The sequence below is a fragment of the Cyclospora cayetanensis genome, unplaced genomic scaffold (genome assembly GCF_002999335.1).
Source record: "Cyclospora cayetanensis isolate NF1_C8 unplaced genomic scaffold, CcayRef3 CcayRef3_contig_1, whole genome shotgun sequence".
NCBI classification, from domain to species: Eukaryota; Apicomplexa; class Conoidasida; order Eucoccidiorida; family Eimeriidae; genus Cyclospora; species Cyclospora cayetanensis.
In genome coordinates, this window is record NW_020312036.1 from 118,468 (window position 1) to 139,897 (window position 21,430).

At 53.2% G+C, this 21,430-nt stretch overlaps 4 protein-coding genes and 1 non-coding gene across 5 annotated transcripts; all 5 read left to right on the forward strand.

The window, feature by feature from the left end:
* Positions 1-8: 8 nt before the first annotated feature.
* LOC113146855 (ice-structuring glycoprotein-like) lies at positions 9-6,534 on the forward strand (the record flags this gene model as incomplete). Its single annotated transcript, XM_026335481.1, has 8 exons — positions 9-202; positions 999-1,137; positions 1,205-1,233; positions 1,570-1,585; positions 3,207-3,393; positions 3,520-3,594; positions 4,366-4,746; positions 5,414-6,534. Coding segments are annotated over exons 1-8 (2,142 nt in total), but the record flags the coding sequence as incomplete, so codon positions are not given.
* Positions 6,535-9,335: 2,801 nt separating this feature from the next.
* On the forward strand, positions 9,336-12,694 carry LOC34621138. Its single transcript, XM_026335574.1, is given in 6 exon segments — positions 9,336-9,363; positions 9,574-9,679; positions 10,240-10,449; positions 10,863-11,463; positions 12,411-12,442; positions 12,628-12,694. Coding segments are annotated over 6 exon segments (1,044 nt in total).
* Positions 12,695-12,808: 114 nt separating this feature from the next.
* Positions 12,809-13,750, forward strand: LOC34621139. The gene is made up of 2 exons (XM_026335668.1): positions 12,809-13,085; positions 13,446-13,750. Exons 1-2 carry the CDS (start codon positions 12,809-12,811, stop codon positions 13,748-13,750), a joined length of 582 nt encoding a protein of 193 aa, XP_026191453.1.
* Positions 13,751-14,272: 522 nt separating this feature from the next.
* On the forward strand, positions 14,273-14,344 carry Trnap-agg. The gene has a single exon. It is a non-coding gene; the product is annotated as a tRNA-Pro (tRNA).
* Positions 14,345-14,930: 586 nt separating this feature from the next.
* LOC34621140 (alkyl hydroperoxide reductase C) lies at positions 14,931-17,203 on the forward strand. Its single transcript, XM_026335757.1, has 3 exons — positions 14,931-15,174; positions 15,552-15,703; positions 16,817-17,203. The coding sequence occupies exons 1-3, from the start codon at positions 14,931-14,933 to the stop codon at positions 17,201-17,203; spliced, it is 783 nt and encodes a 260-aa protein (XP_026191542.1).
* Positions 17,204-21,430: the final 4,227 nt, after the last annotated feature.

Consider the following 21,430-nt stretch of genomic DNA (forward strand, 5'->3'; position numbering starts at 1 on the left):
CCACAAAGATGGGCATCCTCCCCACAACAGCATGCGTGGCAGCAGCCTTACCAGCCGCAGCAGATGCCACAGCAGCTCGTAGAGGGCCTTACATCACCTTGGTCGGAGATGCAACAACCCACGGAGACTCAACAACTGCCTCCCCAGCAACACTTAAGGGGGCTGAACTTCCTGCAAAAGAACCGCCCCCAGGCTTTTCCTAGTAAACGTCTGCAATCGCAGCAACAGCATCAGCAACAGCATCAGCAACAACTACTACACCCTAATCTGCAAGCACAGCAACAGCATCAGCAACAGCATCAACAGCAACAACTACTACACCCTAATCTGCGCTTACAGCAACAGCATCAGCAACAACTACTACACCCTAATCTGCGCTTACAGCAACAGCATCAGCAACAGCAGCAACAACAGCAACAACTACTACACCCTAATCTGCGCTTACAGCAACAGCAACAGCATCAGCAACAGCAACAGCAACAACAGCAACAACTACTACACCCTAATCTGCAATTACAACAACAACAGCAACAACAACATCCGCAGCTGGCGTGGCATGGGGTGTTACCATCTGCGCAGGAGGGCAGCCTTCACTGGCACGGCCGAGAACAACAGGCGCAGCGAAGGCGTAATGAGGAGTCGAATTTCTTTCAGTGGAAACCTCAGCGGCAGCAGTTACAGCAGCTAGAGCAGCAGCAGCAGTTGCAGCTAGAGCAGCAGCAGCTAGAGCAGCAGCAGCAGCAGCAGCTAGAGCAGCGGCCGCCTCTACGCAGTCGCGAAGGTTCTCCAGAAGCTGGTGAGATACCGTACTCGGAGTATGAAGAAAGCACAGGGGAGCAGCACACAGAGCAGCAGCGTGCAGCATTAGGCGTCGGAGCAGAAGCAGCAGCCGCAGTTTCGCTTCATGCAGCAGCAGAGAGAGGCGATGGAGAGTTCGTCGGGCCTAGTGGGGAGGAGCCGCATGTCTTAAGTCTTGCGGATTCCCTCTCCACCATCAGCAGCGATGAATTGACAGCAGTCGAGGAGGATTTAGAAGAGTTGGATGTGCATGCAGCAGGAGGGCAGGCTGGCTTTTCTGAGGCGAGCGTCGCAAGGGAAGGAGGCCAGGCTGTAGCGACAGAAGCATTTTTCGCAGCAGTTTCTGCTGGTGGGGGGGGGAGGGAAGCTCCCGCTGCGCCTGAGGCTGCTGTTTCTCCTGCTGCTCCTGCTGTTGCTCCTGTTGCTGCTGCTGCTGTTGCTCCTGCTCTTGTTGCCAATGAGAAGGATATGCAGCACCACCGTTTGCAGCAGCGGGAGCCGCTGCCACTGCTTGGGCGTTCTCCTGCTGCTGCTTCACAGTGCAAGCAGCAGCAGCAGCAGGTGCTAGAGCACCTGCAGACACACCAGAGGCTTCCAACGGAGGCATTTGCACGGACAGACACTATTCCTCAGGTTCCTGCTACAGACGCAGAGGCTGTCAATGCAGCAAAAGCAGAGCCTACAACTGCAGCCGAAGGAACTATCAAGCAGGAGGTGTCAAGGCATGCACTCAGAACGACTTGTGTAGCAGAAGAAAAAACAGCAGTAGAGCCAGCGCCAGCAGCAGTTGCAGTAGAATCAGCAGTAAAAACAGCAGCAGCAGCCGTAGCAGCATCATCACCAGTACAACCAGCAGCCGCAGAAACAGGAGCTGCGTCACGATCCGCAGCAGAATCACCCTCTGCAACTCTGTCAGCAGAATCACCCTCTGCAACTCTGTCAGCAGAATTGCCCTCTTCAACTCCATCAGCAGAATTACCCTCTTCAACTCTGTCAGCAGAATTACCCTCTGCAATTCCATCAGCAGAATTACCAGCAGCAGAGACAGCGCCCGCAACACGAGCAGCAGCAGCGGTAGCGATGGTTCTGTCGGGAGAGACTTCACAAGACGAAGCCTCGACAACAGCAGCCATTCCAGCAGATGAAGCAGCAGCAGCAGTGCATGCCTGCAATCCCCGCTTGTCTGTTGGGCGATCTTACTCCTTGCAGCAGCTTTGCAAGAAGCAACGACGAGACTTGCAAAATACGCGGGTGGCTATTATTGGTGCAGGCCTCTCGGGGATGAGGTATGTAGAATGAGAGGTAGAATGAGAGGTAGAATGAGAGGTAGAATGAGAGATAGAATCAGAGGTAGAATTAGGGGTGTTGGCTTGAAGAGGTGTAACAGTAGTTGCACTTGCAGAGAATATTTTTTTTGCAGCCACAGGTCTTCAAAACTCAGGCGTCGCGTGCTGGTTAGCCTCCGCTGGAGGGGATTTCCTAGGCAGAGCATTCACGTGTGTGCAGCAGGTTCACGATGCAGTGTCGATGCGACACGGAGGGAGGGGTGTTATGACTTGTGCAGCGCCGCACGGCTCTTGTCTTCCTTTGGAGTCCAAGTCGAAGTCTTTGAAGCTCGGGGAAGAATTGGTGGGCGCTGTTGCAGCGTGCAAGTTGGTGGCATCGACGGCATCGATCTTGTAAGGACCTAAGGCAAAGCGAAGGGAAGAAGGGCAGCTACTAGCCAGGGAAAAAACATTTCCGGGCAGACAGACGGTGGAACGATTTTAGCGTCTGGCTGCCTCCTTCGAGCCGCTGGTAGTCTTCAGTCGAACGGGGAAGGGAGGGAAAAAGAAAGCCCGTAGATCGCACGCGCAGCTGTAGCTGTAGCTGCAGCATGCGCTTCTCAGTAACTACTGCTTCGTTCTGTCAATGTGCTGTACTACATAAATATATATACATAAATTTATATCTACATCTATGTATATTTATATAAATATATTAACTTTTTTGCATCGCCGGCCGGTAGAGCATGCGTCCTGCGCATGCGCAGTATGTATGCACTGCAGGGAGCATCATGGATTCATGGCATTGAGGGCAATCCGCTATACCGAATTTGCAGGGATTACGGGCTGCTGGTTTACGGAGATGATGATCGCGATGTACGGCTGCCGAAAGCGCAGATGCAGCATTGCAAACAGGGGGGCAGAAATAACGCAGAGGGGGAAAAAGGGGGAAAGAAAGAGAAGGGAAGAAAAGAACCAGCTAGGCAGTTCTGTAGTGTTTTTTAAAAAAAAGCGCTTTTCTTCTTCTCCCTGGCATCCCTGCACGTGCTTTGTTTCGTTGTTGTAATCGTTGCTGCTGCAGATGGATATCCCTGTGCCGCTGTACAGCCTGGACGGTTCCTTAATGGACCCTGAACTTGACAGCTGGTGCGAAGCCACCCGAGCGCAGCAGCAACAGGATGTCGATGCCTTTCTTTGGGGGGCATGCAACAAACTGTGCGTTCATCTCAAGTGTGCAGAGATGTACAACAAACAGCAGCAGCGCGTGCTGCACCAGAACCGCGTGCTGCAGCGGCTGCAGCAGCAGCAGCGGCGGCTGCAGCAGCAGAGTGTTGCTCAGCGCAGGCAGGGAAGCGGGCTGACGCTCACGGGAAGGGCCACAAAGCGATCTATTCTTTCGACGTTGCCTCTTCAGAAGCAGCAAATATCACAGAAGCGCTTTCGCGCGGCTTCGAAGCAACAGCAGCAGCAGCAGCGACAGCAGCAGCCGCAGCAGCAGGTGTGTATGCATGCGTGCCGAGAGGCGCTCAAGGTGTCTATAGGCCAGTACCTCTCGGAGAAGAATGACATCGCTCTTAATCGAATGGAGGCGGAAGACAGGGGTCAGTCTGAGGAACAGCGCATTGTGGGCTTTGCTTCAAATTGCGGCTGCTGCTCCCTCTTTCCAGCGGCTGCCTGATTCGCTTGCTTGCTGCCGTCATGCTCACCAGCGTAGAGAGGGCTCAATCCCTAGAAAGCGAGAAGAGAAGAAGCGTAACGGGTGAGGCTGCTGCGATGCCGCTGCTGGTGCCTCTGCAGCGGCGGGGAGAGACTGGAAGGCCTTACGGGATGCTCGACGACGCTTGTTAGAATGGCATATTTCCAACACTGAATATTCCACAGGCGCGGACGCTCACGGCATCTGTCTTGCCACATGGGATCAGGTAGACCATCACATAGTTGCAGTTGCCTCTGCTTCTTGTACTGTCTCAGTGGAGGACGTAGCAGGGCGGGGTGTGTATGTGTGTATATCTGTATGTGTATTGTGTATCTGTATTTGTATTGTGTGTCTGTATCGTGTATCTGTACTTGTATTGTGTATCTCTATTGCGTATGTGTATCGTGTATTGTGCATATGTATTGTGTATGTGTATTTGTATTCTGTATGTGCATTGTGTATGTGTATTGTGTACCTGTATTTGCATTGTGTATCTGTATTGTGTATCTGTATTGTGTATCTGTATGTGACTCATGATGACGCTTTTTGGACTGTGGCCGAGTGGGTGTACAGACACCGTTTTTTGTGGGATCTTCATGTTTTTAGTCTTTATGCATAGCTTTTTGACGAAGGTGTTTTGTCTGATTCCGTGCTTTTGGCTTCCCCTCTGCGTGCAGGATGATGTGACGGGTTTATCCGGCCGTCATGTGATGATTTTTAGAGGATATAAGTCAATCGTTGAGTGTCTAGCTGCGCCACCCTCTGTTGTGGCGGCAGCAGGGGCAGCAGCGCCCCCTCCCCCCGGCCCTGCGGCAGCTGCAGCAGGAAGCGCAGCAGCGGCTGTGCGGCTGCTGCTCCGGCATCCAAAGATTCATTTGAATACGCCTGTTCGACGGGTAGCAGTGACAGAGGAAGGAGTTACTCTGCAGCTTTTGGCTGGGCAGGAAACTGCGCCGTTCGACTATTGTCTTATTACGCTGCCTCTAGGTCAGCTGGCTGTGATGGTCTTGTAGTAGTTTTTGGTGTTGGTGTTTTTGGTGTTGGTGGGGTTGTTGGTGTTTTTGGTGGGGTTGTTGGTGTTTTTGGTGTTGTTGGTGGTGTAGGTGGGGTTGGTGGTATTGTTGGGGTTGTCAGTGGGGTTGTTGTTGCAGGGTGTTGGTAACAACCGGTAGCGTTGTGTTTCCTGATCCGTGTTTGAGCGGGGTGGCGGGTTGCGCAGCAATGCGGAACTGAGGGGGAGGGAAGGGGAGGCGGATGGATGGAGGGAGAGAGAGAGGATGAAAAGGCTCGTGTCTGAAATTTGATGCATGACTAGAAGGCTTGTGCTCGGGGTGTTTTTTGGGGTGGGGGGCGGGGGGTGGGTGGGAAGAGGGAGTGGAGAGGTTTGGGCATAAGGGTTTGGTGCATGCCACTGCTGATATCGGAGCAGCTGGTTGGTTTGTTCGGCTTAGCGCGATTCAAAAGGTTTTTTTTGTGTTTAGGGGCGAGTAGCCTCTGACACCACATCAATGTTTTGCGCCCTCCTTCCTAGAGAAGTGGCTCTTTGTGCACTGTCTGGCTGTGTGCGGTGAGCTAGCTAGCTAGCTAGCGGCTTGCGTAGATGATGCAGGGGGGCTGTATAGCCTGGCTGCATGCATGTGTATGCGCTGTGCAGGTGTGCTGAAAGCGTCTCTCGACGCCTACAGCACCGACGGCAGCAACAGCTGCACTGAGACTGCAACAAGTGGGGAGGCATGCGGCGCAGTCTCGGTAGAAGGCAGCGGAGCAGCTGCTGATGGGCAGTGTCTCCCTGCTGCTGCTGCCGCTGCTGCAGCGACAACGGCTGCTGCCGCGCGCATGCTGGGTATGGCGGAGGCGACTATGCATCACGTGGCTGCATGCGGACTGGAAGCTGCCGCAGCGGAGGCTGCGGCAGCGGCTGCAGCGGGGAGTTGCAGCGGCAAAATGCTGATTCATGGCACAGGGCTAAATACGGCTGCTGCAGCAAGTGGCGCAGCAGTTGCAACAAATGCTGCAGCGGCTGCTATCGCGACAGTGCGTGCTGCGGAGTCGGGAGCGGCGTACTCCCCTGCAGCTGCTGCAGCTGCAGGGGAGTATTTGGGGTGTCTGGACAGCTTCCACGAGCTGCCTATCCCTTTGGCGCTTCCAGATCACATTTGCAATCTCATTTCCACAGGAGAGGCGTCGTCGAGTGTGGCGGGGCAGCAGCAGCAGCAAGCAGCCGCTGCTGCTGCAGCCGCTGCTGCCGCAGACAAGGCAGCAGCAGCAGCAGCAGCTGCGATGCAGGTGGGAGGATCGCAAGGACGCTTTTCCACGTGGGCTTTGCAGCACGCAGACTCGACAGCCGCTGCAGCAGCGGCTGCTGCAGTCGCAGCTCAAGGCGTCTCTCCAGCTGCAGCGGCAAGAGCATCTGCCGTGGCAGAAGCAGCCGCTGCTGCAGCTGCAGAGGCTGCCGTCGCAGCGGGAGAGTCGGATGCCATAGCTGCAGCTGCGGCGTCTATTGAGTCGCGAGCTGCTGCCCTCGCAGAAGCAGCAACAAGGCGCATGCAGCAGCTGTTAGATGTCACTCGTGCTGCAGCAGCAGGCAACCCCACAGAATATGCTGCTTTAAAGGTATCTCCGGGGGCGGCAGCGGCTGCAGCTTCCGCTGTAGATGCTGGCGTTCGTGCAGCAGTTGCTGCAGCATGCAGCACAGCGCATGCCGCGGTAGAGGGAGCAAAGGCGCGTGCGTGGCATTTGTCCTTTAGTAGGAATAACAGCAGCAGCAGCAACAACAGCAGCAGTACGATTGCAGGCAGCAACAGCAGCAGCAGCAACAGCAACAGTACGATTGCAGGCAGCAACAGCAACAGCAGCAACAGCACAATTGCGGGGAGCAACAGCAACAGCAGCAGCAGCAGCAGCAACAGCAACAGCAGCACGATTGCAGGCAGCATCAGCAGCAACAGTAACAGCAACAGTACGATTGCAGGCAACAACAGCAACAGCAACAGTACGATTGCAGGCAGCAACAGCAACAGCAACAGCAATACAATTGCGGGCATTAGCAGCAACAGCAGCAACAGCAGCAGCAATACGACTACTCCTACTACCCCCACCCCCACTACCAGCGGGGTGCTTGTAAGCGATTTGAGAGAAGCGAGGTTGCTACTATGCGCGTCTCAGGCTGTGGAAGCAGAAGGGGTAGAAACGGAAACAGCTGCAGCAGTAGCAGCAACAATGGATACAGCAGCACCATATGCAGCAGCAACAACAGATGCAGCAGTAGCAGCAGTAGCAACTACAGTAGACGCAGCAGTAGGAGCAGCAGAAACAACAACAGATGCAGCAGCAGCAGCAACAGATGCAGTAGTAGCAGCAACAACAACAGATGCAGCACCAGCAACAACAACAAGAGATGCAGCAGAAACAACAACAGATGCAGCAGAAACAACAACAGATGCAGCAGCAACAACAATAGATGCAGCAATAGATGCAGCAACAGCAACAATAGATGCAGCAGTAGGAGCAGCAGCAACAGCAACAATAGATGCAGCACTAGTAGCAGCAGAAACAACAATAGATGCAGCACTAGTAGCAGCAGAAACAACAATAGATGCAGCAGCAACAACAACAACAGATGCAGCAGCAGCAGCAGCAGCGGCTGGCAGTAAGGTCGGCTTGGTGGAGTTTGATCCCCCTTTGCCTGAATGGAAGCGACATGCAATCCGTGTTGTTGGTATGGGAGCCATCAACAAGCTGGTGATTGTGTTTGATCGCATCTTCTGGCAGACTGAGCAAGTGCTGCAGACGGCTGCTCCAGAGGAGGCTCCTGCGGCGAAAGCCTGGAGGCTGCAGCAGCAGCAGTCAGCAGCACCTGCAGGGTCTGATCAGACGCCCAATCTTCCCAACGCAGCATGCGCAGCAGATGCAGCAAATGCAGCAGATGCAGAGCAGCAGACGGCGGATGTTGCTGCCCAGGCAGCAGCAGCAGCAGCAGCAGCGGCAGCAGTCGCGGCTGGGGAGGTTGACTCTAAAGGTCGACCTTTGCGGATGGGGTGTAGGCAAAAGGGATGGGCGTCTGACGAGAAAGGCGCGCATGCGCAGATCGTATACCTTCATCCTAAGCCTGCCGTCCTTATACTTGTACGTCTGCTGAAGGAGTATGCAGAAAGAAGGCTGTCTTCTCTCTCCCCCTTCCCTCCATGCCAAGCGTGTGCAGACGTCTCTAAACATCTTGCTCTCTTGGGGAGTCTCGCTCATCATGAGGCTTGCCAGTGCTACTGCCCCAAGCATGAAAAGCGATTGCCTTCGCAGCTTTCCTAAGCTCCGCTGTGTGTCTCGCGACGCCTTCCTTCTGAAAATGCTCGAGGCAGCGCCTTCCATGAAATCCTCCTATCGCAAGCCTTCCTTCCCTTTCTCCTGACTTTGGCTTCTCCTGCGGCTTCCTTTATCCGCATTGCGCTGCTCTTCTGGAGCCTGTGCTCTAATATACATACATACTTGAGTGTCTATGTGTGTGTGTGTATGTATATATGTATCAGTGTATATGTGTGTATGTACGTATATTTGTATCTGTGTGTATGTATATATATGCGTATATGTATGCATGCATGTGCTGGTATGCATGCATGTGTGTACATTGAGATATATACATACATATATATATATATCCATGTGTTTGTATTAAATATGTACGAAACATTCATATATGTATGCATGTTTGCATGCGTATCGGTTTGTATTTGTTTGTGTGTGTTTGTCTGTTTGAAGCTATCAGGCCGGTTTGCCTTTGCTTCAGAATCGCGTCCGAAGGAGGCGCTGCTGGTAGAGGCACTTTCTGTGTTGGGGTTGCTGCACGGGCGATTGTCTTTACCTGTGGCAGCGTTTGTGTCTCGATGGTTGAAAGATCCATTCGCGAGGGGTAGCTACTCTTACCTTCCTCCGGGAGCTACGGGGAAAGACTTGGATCTCCTGGCTGCTCCCGTAAGAGGCAGACTTCTTTTTGCTGGCGAGCATACCATCAGGCCTTATCCGTCGACTGCGCATGGTCAGTTTTTCTTTATAGTCGGGGAAGAAGGGGGGAGGGGTTGAATTAGCTCCTGCTAGGCTTGGTTTCTGCGCAAAAAGGCAGTTGTGCTGCTGCAGCGTGTAAAAAGGGGCAGTTCACTGTATGTACATATATATATATACATATATATATATACGCGTGGCTACTTTGAGCTGAGAAACCGAAGCCTCCTTCTGTAGAGCAACTGCTGCATCGCAGTGTTGCTTCAGCAGCAGTCCTCGCAGCATGTGTTCACGGTGTTGGCTTGTGCTGGAATGCTGCTGCTGCTGCTGCTCTGAGTGATGGTATGCTGCTCTGAGTGATGGTGTGCTGCTCTGAGTGATGGTATGCTGCTCTGAGTGATGGTAGGCTGCTCTGAGTGATGGTAGGCTGCTCTGAGTGATGGTATGCTGCGCTGAATGCTGGTGTGCTGCTCTGAGTGATGGTATGCTGCTCTGAGTGCCGCTGCTTTGACTGCTGCTGCTCTCGCAGGTGCTTGCATCAGCGGCAGCAGAGAGGCGCAGCGTATCGTGGACTGGGTAGCGAAATGCATTCCCAAGAAGAAGCTACAGAAGGTAGAGAAAAAAGCCCCTCTAAAGCCTTCGAAGTGCTCCCTCACGCTGTCGCTTGTTGCTTGCTTCAAGGCTGCCTCTGTGCGGCTAAAGAGGAGGATGCCTGCGCCGCAGTGTAGCTACAGCTAAAGCGCTGATCCTCAGCATGCGCGCTGCTGCTGCTGCTGTTGCTCGGTTGCTGATTGTGTGCCTTAAACATACAGGGGCCAGTAGGATCTGTAGAGGGCATCCAAACTTTGGATATTGATGACGGAGTCGCTGGCTCGAAGGGGAGTCTATCTGCTGTGTCGGAAGATACTATCGAGGGGCCTAGGGAAGAGTGAGCTGCCTTCCCCTTCCTTATCTCCTCTACTCCATAGTCAACATCCGTGCAAAGCGAGAAAGAGAAAGCGACAGAGAAAGAGAGAGAAAAAGACAGAGACAGAGAGAGAGAGAGACGGCACCAGAGCTTCTGGTGCTCCCCGATTTCTCTCTCCTCTTCTATTTCTCTTTCTTTCTATTCTCTCTTCCTCTCTGTCCCTCTCTCTATCTCTCCCTGTCTCTTTCTCTCTGTCTCTCTCTCTCTTTCTCTCTCCCCCCCACTCTCTTTCTGTCTCTCTTTCTCTCTCTCTCTATCTCTTTCTCCTCTCTGTCTCTCTCTCTTTCTCTCTCCCCCCCACTCTCTCTCTGTCTCTCTTTCTCCTCTCTGTCTCTCTCTACCCACCGATTGCTGCGCTGCCCCCGAGTTGAGAGCGGTCTGACGACGTACGAAGAAAGAAAGCGCCTACAGTGGCGGCTCGTTCGCAGCTGCGCTGTTTTTGCAGCAGCAACTGCGGCTGCAGCCCACCTGCTATTGCTGCTGTCGCCTGAGGTGTCGCTTGCGATTTTTTTGTGTGGCAGGGAGCGTTGTGAGTGGTTCGGCGCGGTGCGTTGTGCCTTTTGTGGGGAGGCGCAAACGCTGGATCGGCTTTTTGTGGGGTGTCTCTCGATCCCCCTGCCGAAGGGCAGCGGCAGCAGCAGCGGCAGTGACGGTGTGCTGCGTGTGGCTGCGCACGAAGACTGCAGCTACCACTGTCAGGAAGTTCTAAGCAGCGCTGAGGGGAGTCAGTGGTATAATTTACGGCGGGGTGTCTTGCGGGCTGCATGCACGCGCTGCTGCTGGTGTGGAGCACTTGGTGCAGGGAGATTGTGTAGCAGCAGCAAATGCGAGGCTGCAGCACACCTTCCATGCTTCCTCAGAGTGACACAGCAGCGGCACGACCTGTGAGCATCGACAAACCCCCTCTTAGCCGCCGTCTTTGCTGCTGAAAGCCTGTTTGTTTCTCTCTCTATCTCTCTTTCTATCTCTTTTTTTCTCTCTCTTGAGGCCAGTCGGTTGCCTCTTCGGGGTGCTCCTTTTTGCGGCTGCAGATGAGGGGATGGGTAGTGGGGGCACTTCTTTTTCTTCGCAGTTGCGAGGTACTTGTTCGCCGCTCGCGAGTCTGTCTGCTGCGAGTGCTCCTGATTTGCTGTTGGTGCTGCAGACCCTTCTTGTGCCCAGATCACTTGCTGGAAAAGAGCCGTGGCTTTGCGGTGAGCAACGGGCTCACTCCAGGAGCCGCTGCTGCTGCTGCAGCCGAAGAAGAATCTCGTCGAGAAGTTCGACAAACAGTGCTACTCCAGCAACAACGCCGTCTTCGAGAACGGCAGCAGCAGGAGCAGGAGGAGGCGGCTTGCTGCTTGTGCTCCGCTGTACGTACCGGCGCCGCGCTGGCTAGCGCCATGCAGCACACAAGCGACGCTGCAGCAGCAGCAGCCACGAGCAGTGGTCATGAACTTGCTGCTCTTGCTGCTGGAATCGCTGCTGCTGCAGACTCAGTCACAGCAATGCTGCGGCCTGAGGAGCGCGACTTTGCTGCTGCTGCTGCAGTGGTGCATGCTGCGGCAGCCGCCTCGCCCCCCGCGGAGAGCAGCCGCAAGAGCTCCACATACAGTGGGCAGGAAGGGGGCCCCTTGCAGCAAGAAGTTCTAGCTGTACGGCCCCTTCCCCACGCGTTCCAAGTGAAACAGCAGCAGCAGCGACACCAACTGCAGCAGCAGCAGCGGGATACTTTCTGCTCGCAGCTCACTGCCTTTTTGCAAGCCGTTCGGCAGCAGCAGCAGCAGCAGCTGCAGCAGCAGCAGCAGGGGGAGGACGATCCACTGAAGCCGTAGGCGTAACAGAAACAGCGATCGGTTTACCCTAGTGATCTCGAATTCCAGTCAGGGGATTTATATGTAATTCGTGAGGGGTTGGGGTAGGGGGCAGGTCGCTTATGACCTCAGTACCTTTCTGAAATGCTCGTTTTTTTCGCATGCAAACAAAAAATAATAGCATTCATAAGGATTCCAGCCAGGCAGTGCTAGTGGGCTCTAGATTTAATCCTACACCACGAGCGGCCTTCACGCACCGCAGCACAGCTGCGCGCGCTCAAGAACACAGGCTCACAGGCATTGAATACAGTCACTTGATGGATCTCCCACTCCCGCATGCACACTCCTAAGACAACTTTTTTTCTCTCTGGTGCCCCTCTGCCGGCTCTTCTCTCCCTCTCTCTCTTGCATGGAATCTAAATTCCACTCCTCCCTGTTTCTTCTCATACTGCTGCTCTTTCTGTTCCTCCACGACACAGACAGCGCGCCGTTTCGCCAACACCGCTCGGCTCCTCTGTGTTTGCCATCTTGCTGGCTTGGTCAGCCTTTTCCTGCCGTGCTCCTCCTTTGCGCTCACCCCTCCAAATCCCCCTGCATCGGCCCCCCTTTACTTTCATCGCAGACTACGGAGGGCACCGAGATGATGCCTGGCGATACAGAGAGGGGCAGAATACTGGGGACGGCAGACACCAGGCTTTTGATCAGCAGCAAAAAACTCTTTTGCAGGCAACACCAATCACTTTTTTGGAAGGCCTCTTAAGGCATCGGCCTACGAGCGAGCCACTTGGGGCTTACCCCTCCAAAAGCCCATTAAACGACGGAAGCCAAGACTTTTCAAGGCTCCGATTTTGTGATTAAACTTTGAATCCGAGGCCTATACTTTTGACCGAGCGTTTCAGGCTAAAGTTGCAGGTTTCGGTGTGCCGACACTGCAAGTCCGCCGCCGACTGCCAGAATAACATTGAAGGCTCCACCCAGTTTTGAGATCTGCAGCAGTCTGCAAGCACAAATAATATTCTGTCTAATACAATTCTTTCTCTTAGTTCAAGGCTCCTTCCCTGAACTCCCGGTTGGGATACATATGCTCTCCATAGTTTGCACTCATGGCATCCGCAGAGCTGCCGTTGTAGCAGCAGAGCGCCAACAGTTTTTCTGGGAGTCAATTGCTAGTCTTGTTCCATAGTCAGCTCACACCCCATTCTGCGTCTCTTTCAGCGGTTCCTTCTCTCTCCGTCCTCCCATCTTCCCTATTCATGTTTCACCCGGTGCTGCATCCCCTGCACGTACACCTGCAAAGATGTTGTCTGTCATGAAGAACGCCCTAGTTACGGGGGCAAGTAAGGAGGACGTGAGTATACGCAAAAGAGAACTCGATTGGTTCTCGCGAAACTGCTGGATCATTGCTTCCCAAGCGACCGTCATTGCCGGCTTCGCCTTTTCCCAGCTCTCCAGGCCTGGTAATCCAGAAGGCGCAGGGTGGTCATATCTTCTCCAGGTGACGCTCACGGGGATTGCATTCGTGTGCGCACTCAATGTACTCGTCAGAGCAACGCTATCTGGCATCTACGCGCAAGGCAAGTTGGGGAGTCGTGGAACTCATTGTGCACTTTTCACATTTCACCCTTGATGCTCTGTCTCAGGCGGTGCCCCTCTTTGTTTACTTTTCTTTTTGTATTTTTATCCATGCCCCCACCACCTTTATGTAGCCGTTTCTCACATTCATTTCCTGCTGCTTCCTTGATGCTTCTTGAGCGTCGTCGGGGCGCGTATTGGCAGAAGCCCGTAGGCAGCTGCCTTTGCTCCTGCTATCCCCCCTCATGACCATGACGCGTTTAAAAGCTAGGATCGGCTGCTGATTTCTCGCCTTTCCCTGCTAGACTTTAGGGGTCTCCTGCATCCCTGCATAGTGCCTTTTATTCTCTCTCTCTCTCTAGCAAGCAAGCAAGCTCTGCTACGCTCCGGTTCTTCTGATTCAGGTCTAGCCTTAAGAGGCCACGAAGGTTTCAGCGACTTGGCAGTGGCCATCCGTCGACTGAGAAACGACCAGGACCGCATCCTGCGACAGTTTATAACTTGTTTGGTGTGCTTCGTTCTCTCCAGCTTTGCTGCTGTTTGTGAGACTGGAAGACAGGGAAGGGCCTCTGTCAAAGTAGAGGCTGCATTGCTCTTCGTCTCGCTTGCCCTCGCCGCTGTCGCGTGGAGATCCATCAGCCTTTTCTACCATGCAGCGTACGGATGAACTAGGCTTTAGGGTTTGCAGCAGCAGGGTTCGTAGAAGAAAAAGTGCCCGCATAGGGAGAGTGCGCAGGGTTCGAAGGTTTAATGGGTAAGCAGGCAGTCTATGCGAAAGACTACCGAGTTGAGGCTCTCCCCTGCTGTCTTCGCCCGTGCGTTTCCCTTTTTTGCTGCAGCGCTGCGGGAGGAGGTGTTACCGGCATAGAGGGCGTCTACTCCCGCGTGGGTGACTTGGACGCTATTGTTGCGGAAGACTGAGGTCGCAAACAGAAAGAGAAGGGCTTAAACAGGGCGGTAGAAGGAAACAAAGAGGCGAGAAACCAACACCAGAGGCAAGTGGCTTCTCCGCTCTGCTGTATCTCCATCGTTTTGTCTGTCCTCCGCGTTCCTAGCTACACCACCTCTCTGCCTTTTTATGACTCACCCCGGGAGTGATCACAATCCGCAATCTAGAGAGCATATTCTGTATGTATGTGTTTTGGGAATTTGCATGGCGAAGGCCTCTGCTGAACGGACGGCGGCTGTCGGCTGCTTAGTCTAGTGGTATGATTCTCGCTTAGGGTGCGAGAGGTCCCGGGTTCAATTCCCGGAGCAGCCCGTTTTTCCATTTGATTTATGGACCCTTGTTACTCTCGAGTTTCTAATCAAGTTTAACTTCAGAGTGATAGAGAGAAAAACCAAATGTATCATTGTAACGGGTCCTTTTGCCGCTGACACCGAGAAGTGGCATCCTGTGTGCGCTGGTGGACGAAGCCGAGCGCAAGCCCGAGAGCGTTTGATGGACGCATCACTCTATGGTGCAGGAAAGATGGTGATAAACATGCACACATCAGCACACACGCACAGACATACGCTGAAGAAGCACGAAATACGAAGTCTCATTCATGAGTTTTTGATATTTAGGAATTTTCGGAGAGAATATTACAAGGAGGCTACCGCTGCCTGCCTTCCACCGAGAGCCCCTCCGGGAGTGGAGAACAATGAAGGGGCCGCAGCGGTGTCGAGGCAAGAGCCACGTACCCTCGAAAAGCTGTCCGCCTGCCTTCCTGTAGCCATGTTTTCACATCTCCATATCGAACTAAATTGTACATTAACTCACTCTTGCGCTTCTTCCTATCGAACCACATCACGTGCCTCTAGAACAGCCTTTTAGCAGACGCACCACGCTTCCTCCGAGAGTTAAAATGGCAGCAAGCGTGCGCTGTCTAGCCGCCTTCTCCTCCCGGCGCTTTATGGGATTTCTGAGCCGTCCGCTCCTTTCAAGGCTACCTTCTCAACCACTGGGAGTTCCCCGACATTTCCCCCCCTTCGTCCCTGTGGCAGGTACACAAGCAACTGCATCGAGAGAATTCGCGACGGCATTCAACTTGGAGCCCCTCGTGGGTGGCTCAGCACCCGACTTTGAGGCCGACGCCTACATGCCATCAGGTCGGCAAACGGATCTCCAACAACGCTGGAGCAGCCCTCTAATTTAGAACACTTAAGCGATACACATCCAGCATGTACTGGGTAGATATTAGCTCTATATGGATGTTCGCCCTGCTACAATGAGACTCTTCCCTCAGCCTGCCCGTTCCTATGCTGCCAAACCCTTCTTTTCCCTGCTGTGCTTCGCAAATACATGTACATCCTGCCCTGTAAGTGATATGTACGTATACATGGGTAGAGTGCATGTTGCGACTAGGCGCTTTGCTTGCATTTGAGTCTTACATTCAATAGGTGTAGCGTTCGTCAATGCGCGCAACCATGCCTGCCTAGCCGGTTCTCCATACTGTACGCGGTTCTGCTTGTGTGTGTTGTGTCAGGAAAAATTGAAAAGCTGTCTCTCCAGGCATTGCTACAGGCTCACGATGGTGTTTGCCTCCTCTTTTATCCTCTCGACTTCACCTTCGTGTGCCCTACAGAGCTCGTCGCCTACAATAAAGAGGCAGCCTCATTCAAGGAGAAGAACTGGGCGGTAAGGGGCCGAAAACGCTGCCACACATAAACACACGTACAAACACATGTACATGCAAATACGCACACGTTCAAACAAGCACACACATGCACACACACACACATGCATACGCATATACATGCATGCATACATATATACATGCACATACCGATATATAGCCGTATCCAATCCGAGAGAGTTGTGGGGGTATCTGGTGAATGGCGAGCCAACGGAGGACTATTATGCCTCGCCGTTCCTTCTAAATCATAGTTTGACAGCAGAACCTCGACGCGTTACACACCTAGCTGATAGAGAGAGTAACTCACGTCGTAGCCCATGTGTGTATGGATATATATATATGTATGAATATAAATATGCATATTTTTACATAAGTGTGTGTGTGTATGCGCGCTGGATCATGTAAAATTCATGGTTCCTGTTACTGTAGCCCGTCTCTGGCCCTCATGCTCTTCAGGAGCAGTGAGACAAGCCATTGTTTAATGACCTGCGCCTCTTTCCACGTGTTGTCGTGTTTCGGCCGCATCGTGAAGGGGCTTTGGGAATTTGTGTGTGTGAATGTGTACGTGTATATGTATATGAATATGTCTGTGTATATGTATATGAATATGTATGTGAATATGAATATGTATATAAATATGAATACATGTATATGAATATGAATATATGTATATGAATATGTATATCAATATGTATATAAATATGTATATATATGTATGTAACTATGAATATATGTATATGTATATGAATATGTCTGTGTATATGTATATGAATGTGTATGTGAATATGAATATGTATACAAGTATGAATATATGTATATGAATATGAATATATGTATATGAATATGTATATGAATATGTATACAAGTATGAATATATGTATATGAATATGAATATATGTATGTGTATGTGAATATGTATGTGTACATGTATAGCTTCATCAGCACCCATTATGACGGGTATGTAGGGGGGGCGTGTTGGCACGAGCCTCTGTTCGATATTTGGCGGCGATGTGTGCGCGTGTACCCTCCCGCTGACCCCCGAATACTTTGTGTTTGCCTGCATCCTGGCTGCTGTGTATTTCTGTGCGTGAACTTTTGTTGTGTTTGCGTGCCAGTTGGTCGGGATTTCTGTTGACAGCGCTCACGCGCATGCCGCATGGAGTCGCATGCCTCCGTCCGAAGGCGGTGTTGGCGCGTTGTCCTTTCCGCTAGTCTCTGATCTGACGAAAGAAATCTCCCGCAGTTTCAGACTGCTGAGTCGCGGGGCGTACAGCCTGCGGGGGTGTGTGCTGATCGACAAGCTGGGCACGGTAAGGCACATGACGGTGAATGACGCGTCCATGGGTAGGAACGTGGAGGAAACCTTGAGAGTCATCGACATGATTTCCCACTTGAGCGTCAACAAGACGCGCGTCTGCCCTGCCTGCTGGGTGAAGGGATCTCAAGACATGGCCCCCTCCGTCCAGGGTGTGCAGGATTACGTGGCAGGCTTGAAGAAGTGAGGGCTGCTATAAGCAGACACAGGATATGGCAAACTCAGAATCGCCAGAGCAGCTGCTTTTGGTCCCATCTTTGCGACATGCGCCTCTCTGTGCAATCCTTGCTCTCTTGCGGCTCCTTCTTCTACCCGTGTGAGCGGTTCAATCTCCGAGTTTCCTGCGTGACTAACGACGTACCTGATGCCGGCAGGCAGAGCGAGACGTGCGCGCAGGCATGCGTGCATGGGCAAAAGGGGTGGGTAGGCGGGGCGGTGTAGTGTGGAGGGCGCAACGGAGCTTTATCGTGCGCAAGGTTGGGAGGAAGAGGGGTACAGACACCTCGAAGTACGCTGGACGGCTGCCTCTTCTAGCGTGTGATGGGCTGCAAGCGTGCTCTCCCGCGTTTCGCAGCCAGCCACATTCGGGGGGGCTCAATAAGGCCCCCCCGAATGACACTTGCTGCGGCTGGCCAAGTGTGTAGATACACTTAGGCACTGTCTCGAGTACACCCGTTACGTTTTTAGAGTTGGTAAACACCTGATTCCTTGGTGTTTGCCCGTCCGCATGTCGAATGTGTCGCTGTACACCAGCGCGGCGCGATACAATAAACCTCCATGCAGTGCACCTCTGCGCATCTAAGACGCTATGTACATGCGCCCTTGAATGTTCGGCGTGCCTGGTCGACGCACATGAGCGCTCTGTTTTAGCCTCTTCTCTCCCCTCCTTTCGAAGCCTGGAGGGGCGCAGGCAGGGGGGAAACACACGGGATCCTTCTGCAAGAGCACTATGAATTAGCTCTCTTCTCTCGTCGTTATGAATTAGTTCTCTTATTTCGTCGACGGTATTGCGCGTCTGAACTAACACGTCTCCCTGCAGGGATTTCGGTAAACAGCCAGCCGCGTCTGCAGTGGCTCCCGTCAACAGGCTATACACTGCAAACGCGCTGCCGCGAGACCTTCTCTAGCAGTTCGAGGCTCGTTGCGCTCTAGGGTGTCTCTCGCTTCCTGTGGTGCCCTTCTTTTTTTCCTGGCTCGACAAAACTCCCAATTCTTCTATTTTGCTTTGCATGCCCGTCTTTCCAATGCTTCTGGGAGTGCGGCCCAGGCCGTTAGACTCCCTTGAAAGGTTCCCGTTCCCAGTGACAGCGTCACCTCCCTGTACACCGACTAACCCACCCCTCCTGCCTGCCGCCTTCCGCCTATCCATCACGCCACTGCCCCTCAGGTAACACTGTTTATTAGCAGCCACGCAGACGAATCTCTCCTTTAACCAATTCCGCTTTGTGCTACCGCAAGGAAGTAACACACTGCTGCAACCGGGACTGAGTGTCGCGACAACACCGGAGCGCACTCAAGGCAGCTTTGCACGTCAGCAGCAGCAATCCGTTCCTGCTGCTGACACTGAGGAGCCCTTGTTGCTGCTCTCCTTCGTGCAGCATGAGGAGGAGGGCCAGCACACAGCTGCAGCTTTGGAAGAAGATACTGACGCCTCCAACAACAACTCCCCCCCTTTCCCAAGCCCGTGTGCACAGCTTACGGAAGGAGAAGCACCACCTCTGGCAAAAAAGTACTCCGCTGCTGTCGGATGTGCTTGGAGCAGCGCTACTGCCGCCAGGGAGTACATACATGCAGAGAGGGCTCTGCAGCACGGACTGCAGCATTCGATCTCGCATTAAATACCCCGCTGCCAAACACCAGCTGCCTCAACGCCTGCTGCTTTCACGGTTGCAGCAGCTAAACGCATTGCAGAAAAAGAGTCTGCATGCACCTATCACGCACCGGGTCCCACAAGAATGTTGTTGATGGGAATAAAGACGAGCTTCACGAAGTAGCCGATAAATCCCATCAGCAGAAAGCCGACTGCGCAGGCCCATGCGATTTTCTTGAATTCCTTGGCATCCGGCTTTGTGCATCTGCACGGCGCATAGCAGGCAATCACCACGAAAAAAGCACTGCCGAGCATCATCATTAGTCTACACACAGCATGCGAAAAAGCCTCCATGTTGAAACGAGCGCACAGAGCTGTACATACACCCCATCATGGGACCGCTCGAGGGAATACGCGTTCAAAAAGTCCTTAATGAATGCAAGGCACACCACCACAAACTCTCGATCCGCCTCCTTCCCTTTCCTACTCGCGGTTTCCACGAAACTGTCTAGATGCTTTTTGCCGTGCCAAGACAGCGTGCAGTGCTCACCTGCGCACGAGCCTTACAGAATCCGAGATAAAATCTCGAAGCTCACATATCCAATACCCAATGGGGTGCGACGAATCTGTTGCAAACGCGGGCAGCTTGTTGAGCTGCACCATTGTCGGTCTGCGTGGATGGAAGGCCGAGAAGGAGGAAAGCTCTGCGAATGCATGCACAGGATGCGCATACATACATATATACATACACATATATATACATATATACGTACATACACATGCATAACACGCACTCTTGCACATGAACAACGGTGTCGCTGTTGCCACCCACTGCCCTGCAGGCCTGTGGAAGTCGTTTCCCGCCGAGGAGCTGCAAGGAGCCAGTGAGGCAGAGAGTCACAGCTCATGCATGGATGCATGAGCTGTGACTCTCTGGCGCAACGGCGGCGAGATAGGCGCAAAGGCAGCCAACCACTCAAGCCGTGAAGGCTCCTAAGAGCAAGTAAGGGGGCGGAGGCAACAAGAAGGGCGAAGAGAAGCCATGGTAGAAGGACCACAAGCATCATTCTACGACCCCCTCATGAGCAGTCGCAGGAGCAACTGCGCCGTCGGGAGCGACTGAGGGAGCCTCCATTTTTGTGGCACTAGCGATCTCCCGCCGCGCTGAACTCCAAGCCATCGGCTCATGAGACAGTAAGAGCTGCCATGTTAGAGGGTTCTAATAGGCTGTGTCAAAGAAACTGGGCTGCGCGCCTCTCTCCCTGCACGCTGTTGGTGTTGCCGCTGCTGCTGCTGCTAGACAAGAAACGCGACATGTCAATTTGTATCGCAAACTTGGAGAATCGGCAATCAGCTCTGCTGCAGAGTACCTCAGCATGCAAACCAGCCACTCCCGTTGGGAAGTGCTGCTGCGTCTGGACTCTAGAGGAGTGTCAACCGCGCGAGAAAGGGCGACACAGAGAGAAGGGAGAAAGCGGATCGCGAGCAGCAAGAGGACAAGGTCTTGTTACAGCGAGAGACGGCAGCAGCATGCAGTTCGTTCGCGTTTCTTCAGCTGCTGAGAGAGAGGAAAGCAGAGAAAAGGAGAGTTATGTCACCGCCTACCTACCTGAAACGCGCCGGTGCTCTGCAGCAGCAACGGCTGGAAGTGGGCCGTCTCTTTGGGAGTGTTCTCGTGTCTTGGACCGGCAACAGGATTGGCGAATACTAACAAGCCAGGAAAAGCTGGTATCGCATTCCCCAAAAATATATCTTCCCCCTTTTCACATCCGTGGCGGCAGCATCGCAGCAGCAGCATCGCAGCAAAGACGAGAAGAGCACAGCAGCCGGCACCAGGAGGGGGCTGCGCAGCAGCAGCTGCACAACAGGCTGTGTTTGTATGGGAGTGTGTGTGTCTGTGTGCTGGTCTTGAGATGAGGATTCCAGCGCTTTCCTTAGCGCAAGAAGATGAAGAATCATAGAAATGCTCGCAATTCAAGAAGGAAGAAGGAGGTATATAGGGGCGACGGTAAGCAGCTGCTGCTCCCTGGCAAACACCCGTGTCACCTGCCACCAGCTGTAGGAGCAGCAGCAGCTCCTGTGAGAGAACTGAAGGCGCCGTACCGCCTCGTGGCGGAGTGATCCAAAATGTGAATTCAGAAAACTTAGTGACTTCGACCGTCGCCTCCCCGTCCGCAAATTTGCCGCTTTTATGACTAAACAAACGGTTTTTCTTCGGCGCGTCTCTCTCATTGCCTTAAAATTTCTTTCCTGCGCTTTCTACGCCTGTAGCTGCCGCGGCGATCCAGTGGCGATACAGCTGGAAGCCGTTCGTCCCTTTGACAGCAGCGGCTGGAAGGAGGCAGACGCGGACGGGGGACCATTGCGATTCTCGCTTTCTCGAATGTCTCGAGCACTCAGCACTTCCGACTCGCCACACACAACACCACCCTTGGAGGATCACCCGATTGCTTGCACCGGTGTATTCACTTACCAGCATGCCTAGAAGCGGGCTGCACACTACACACCGGGAAGGCTCATCGTGCAGCTTCGCGCAGCAGCACTGGCGATATCTCAGTGAGACTTGCTCACTCCTCCAGAGGCAGCCGCAACAACAGCAGCATC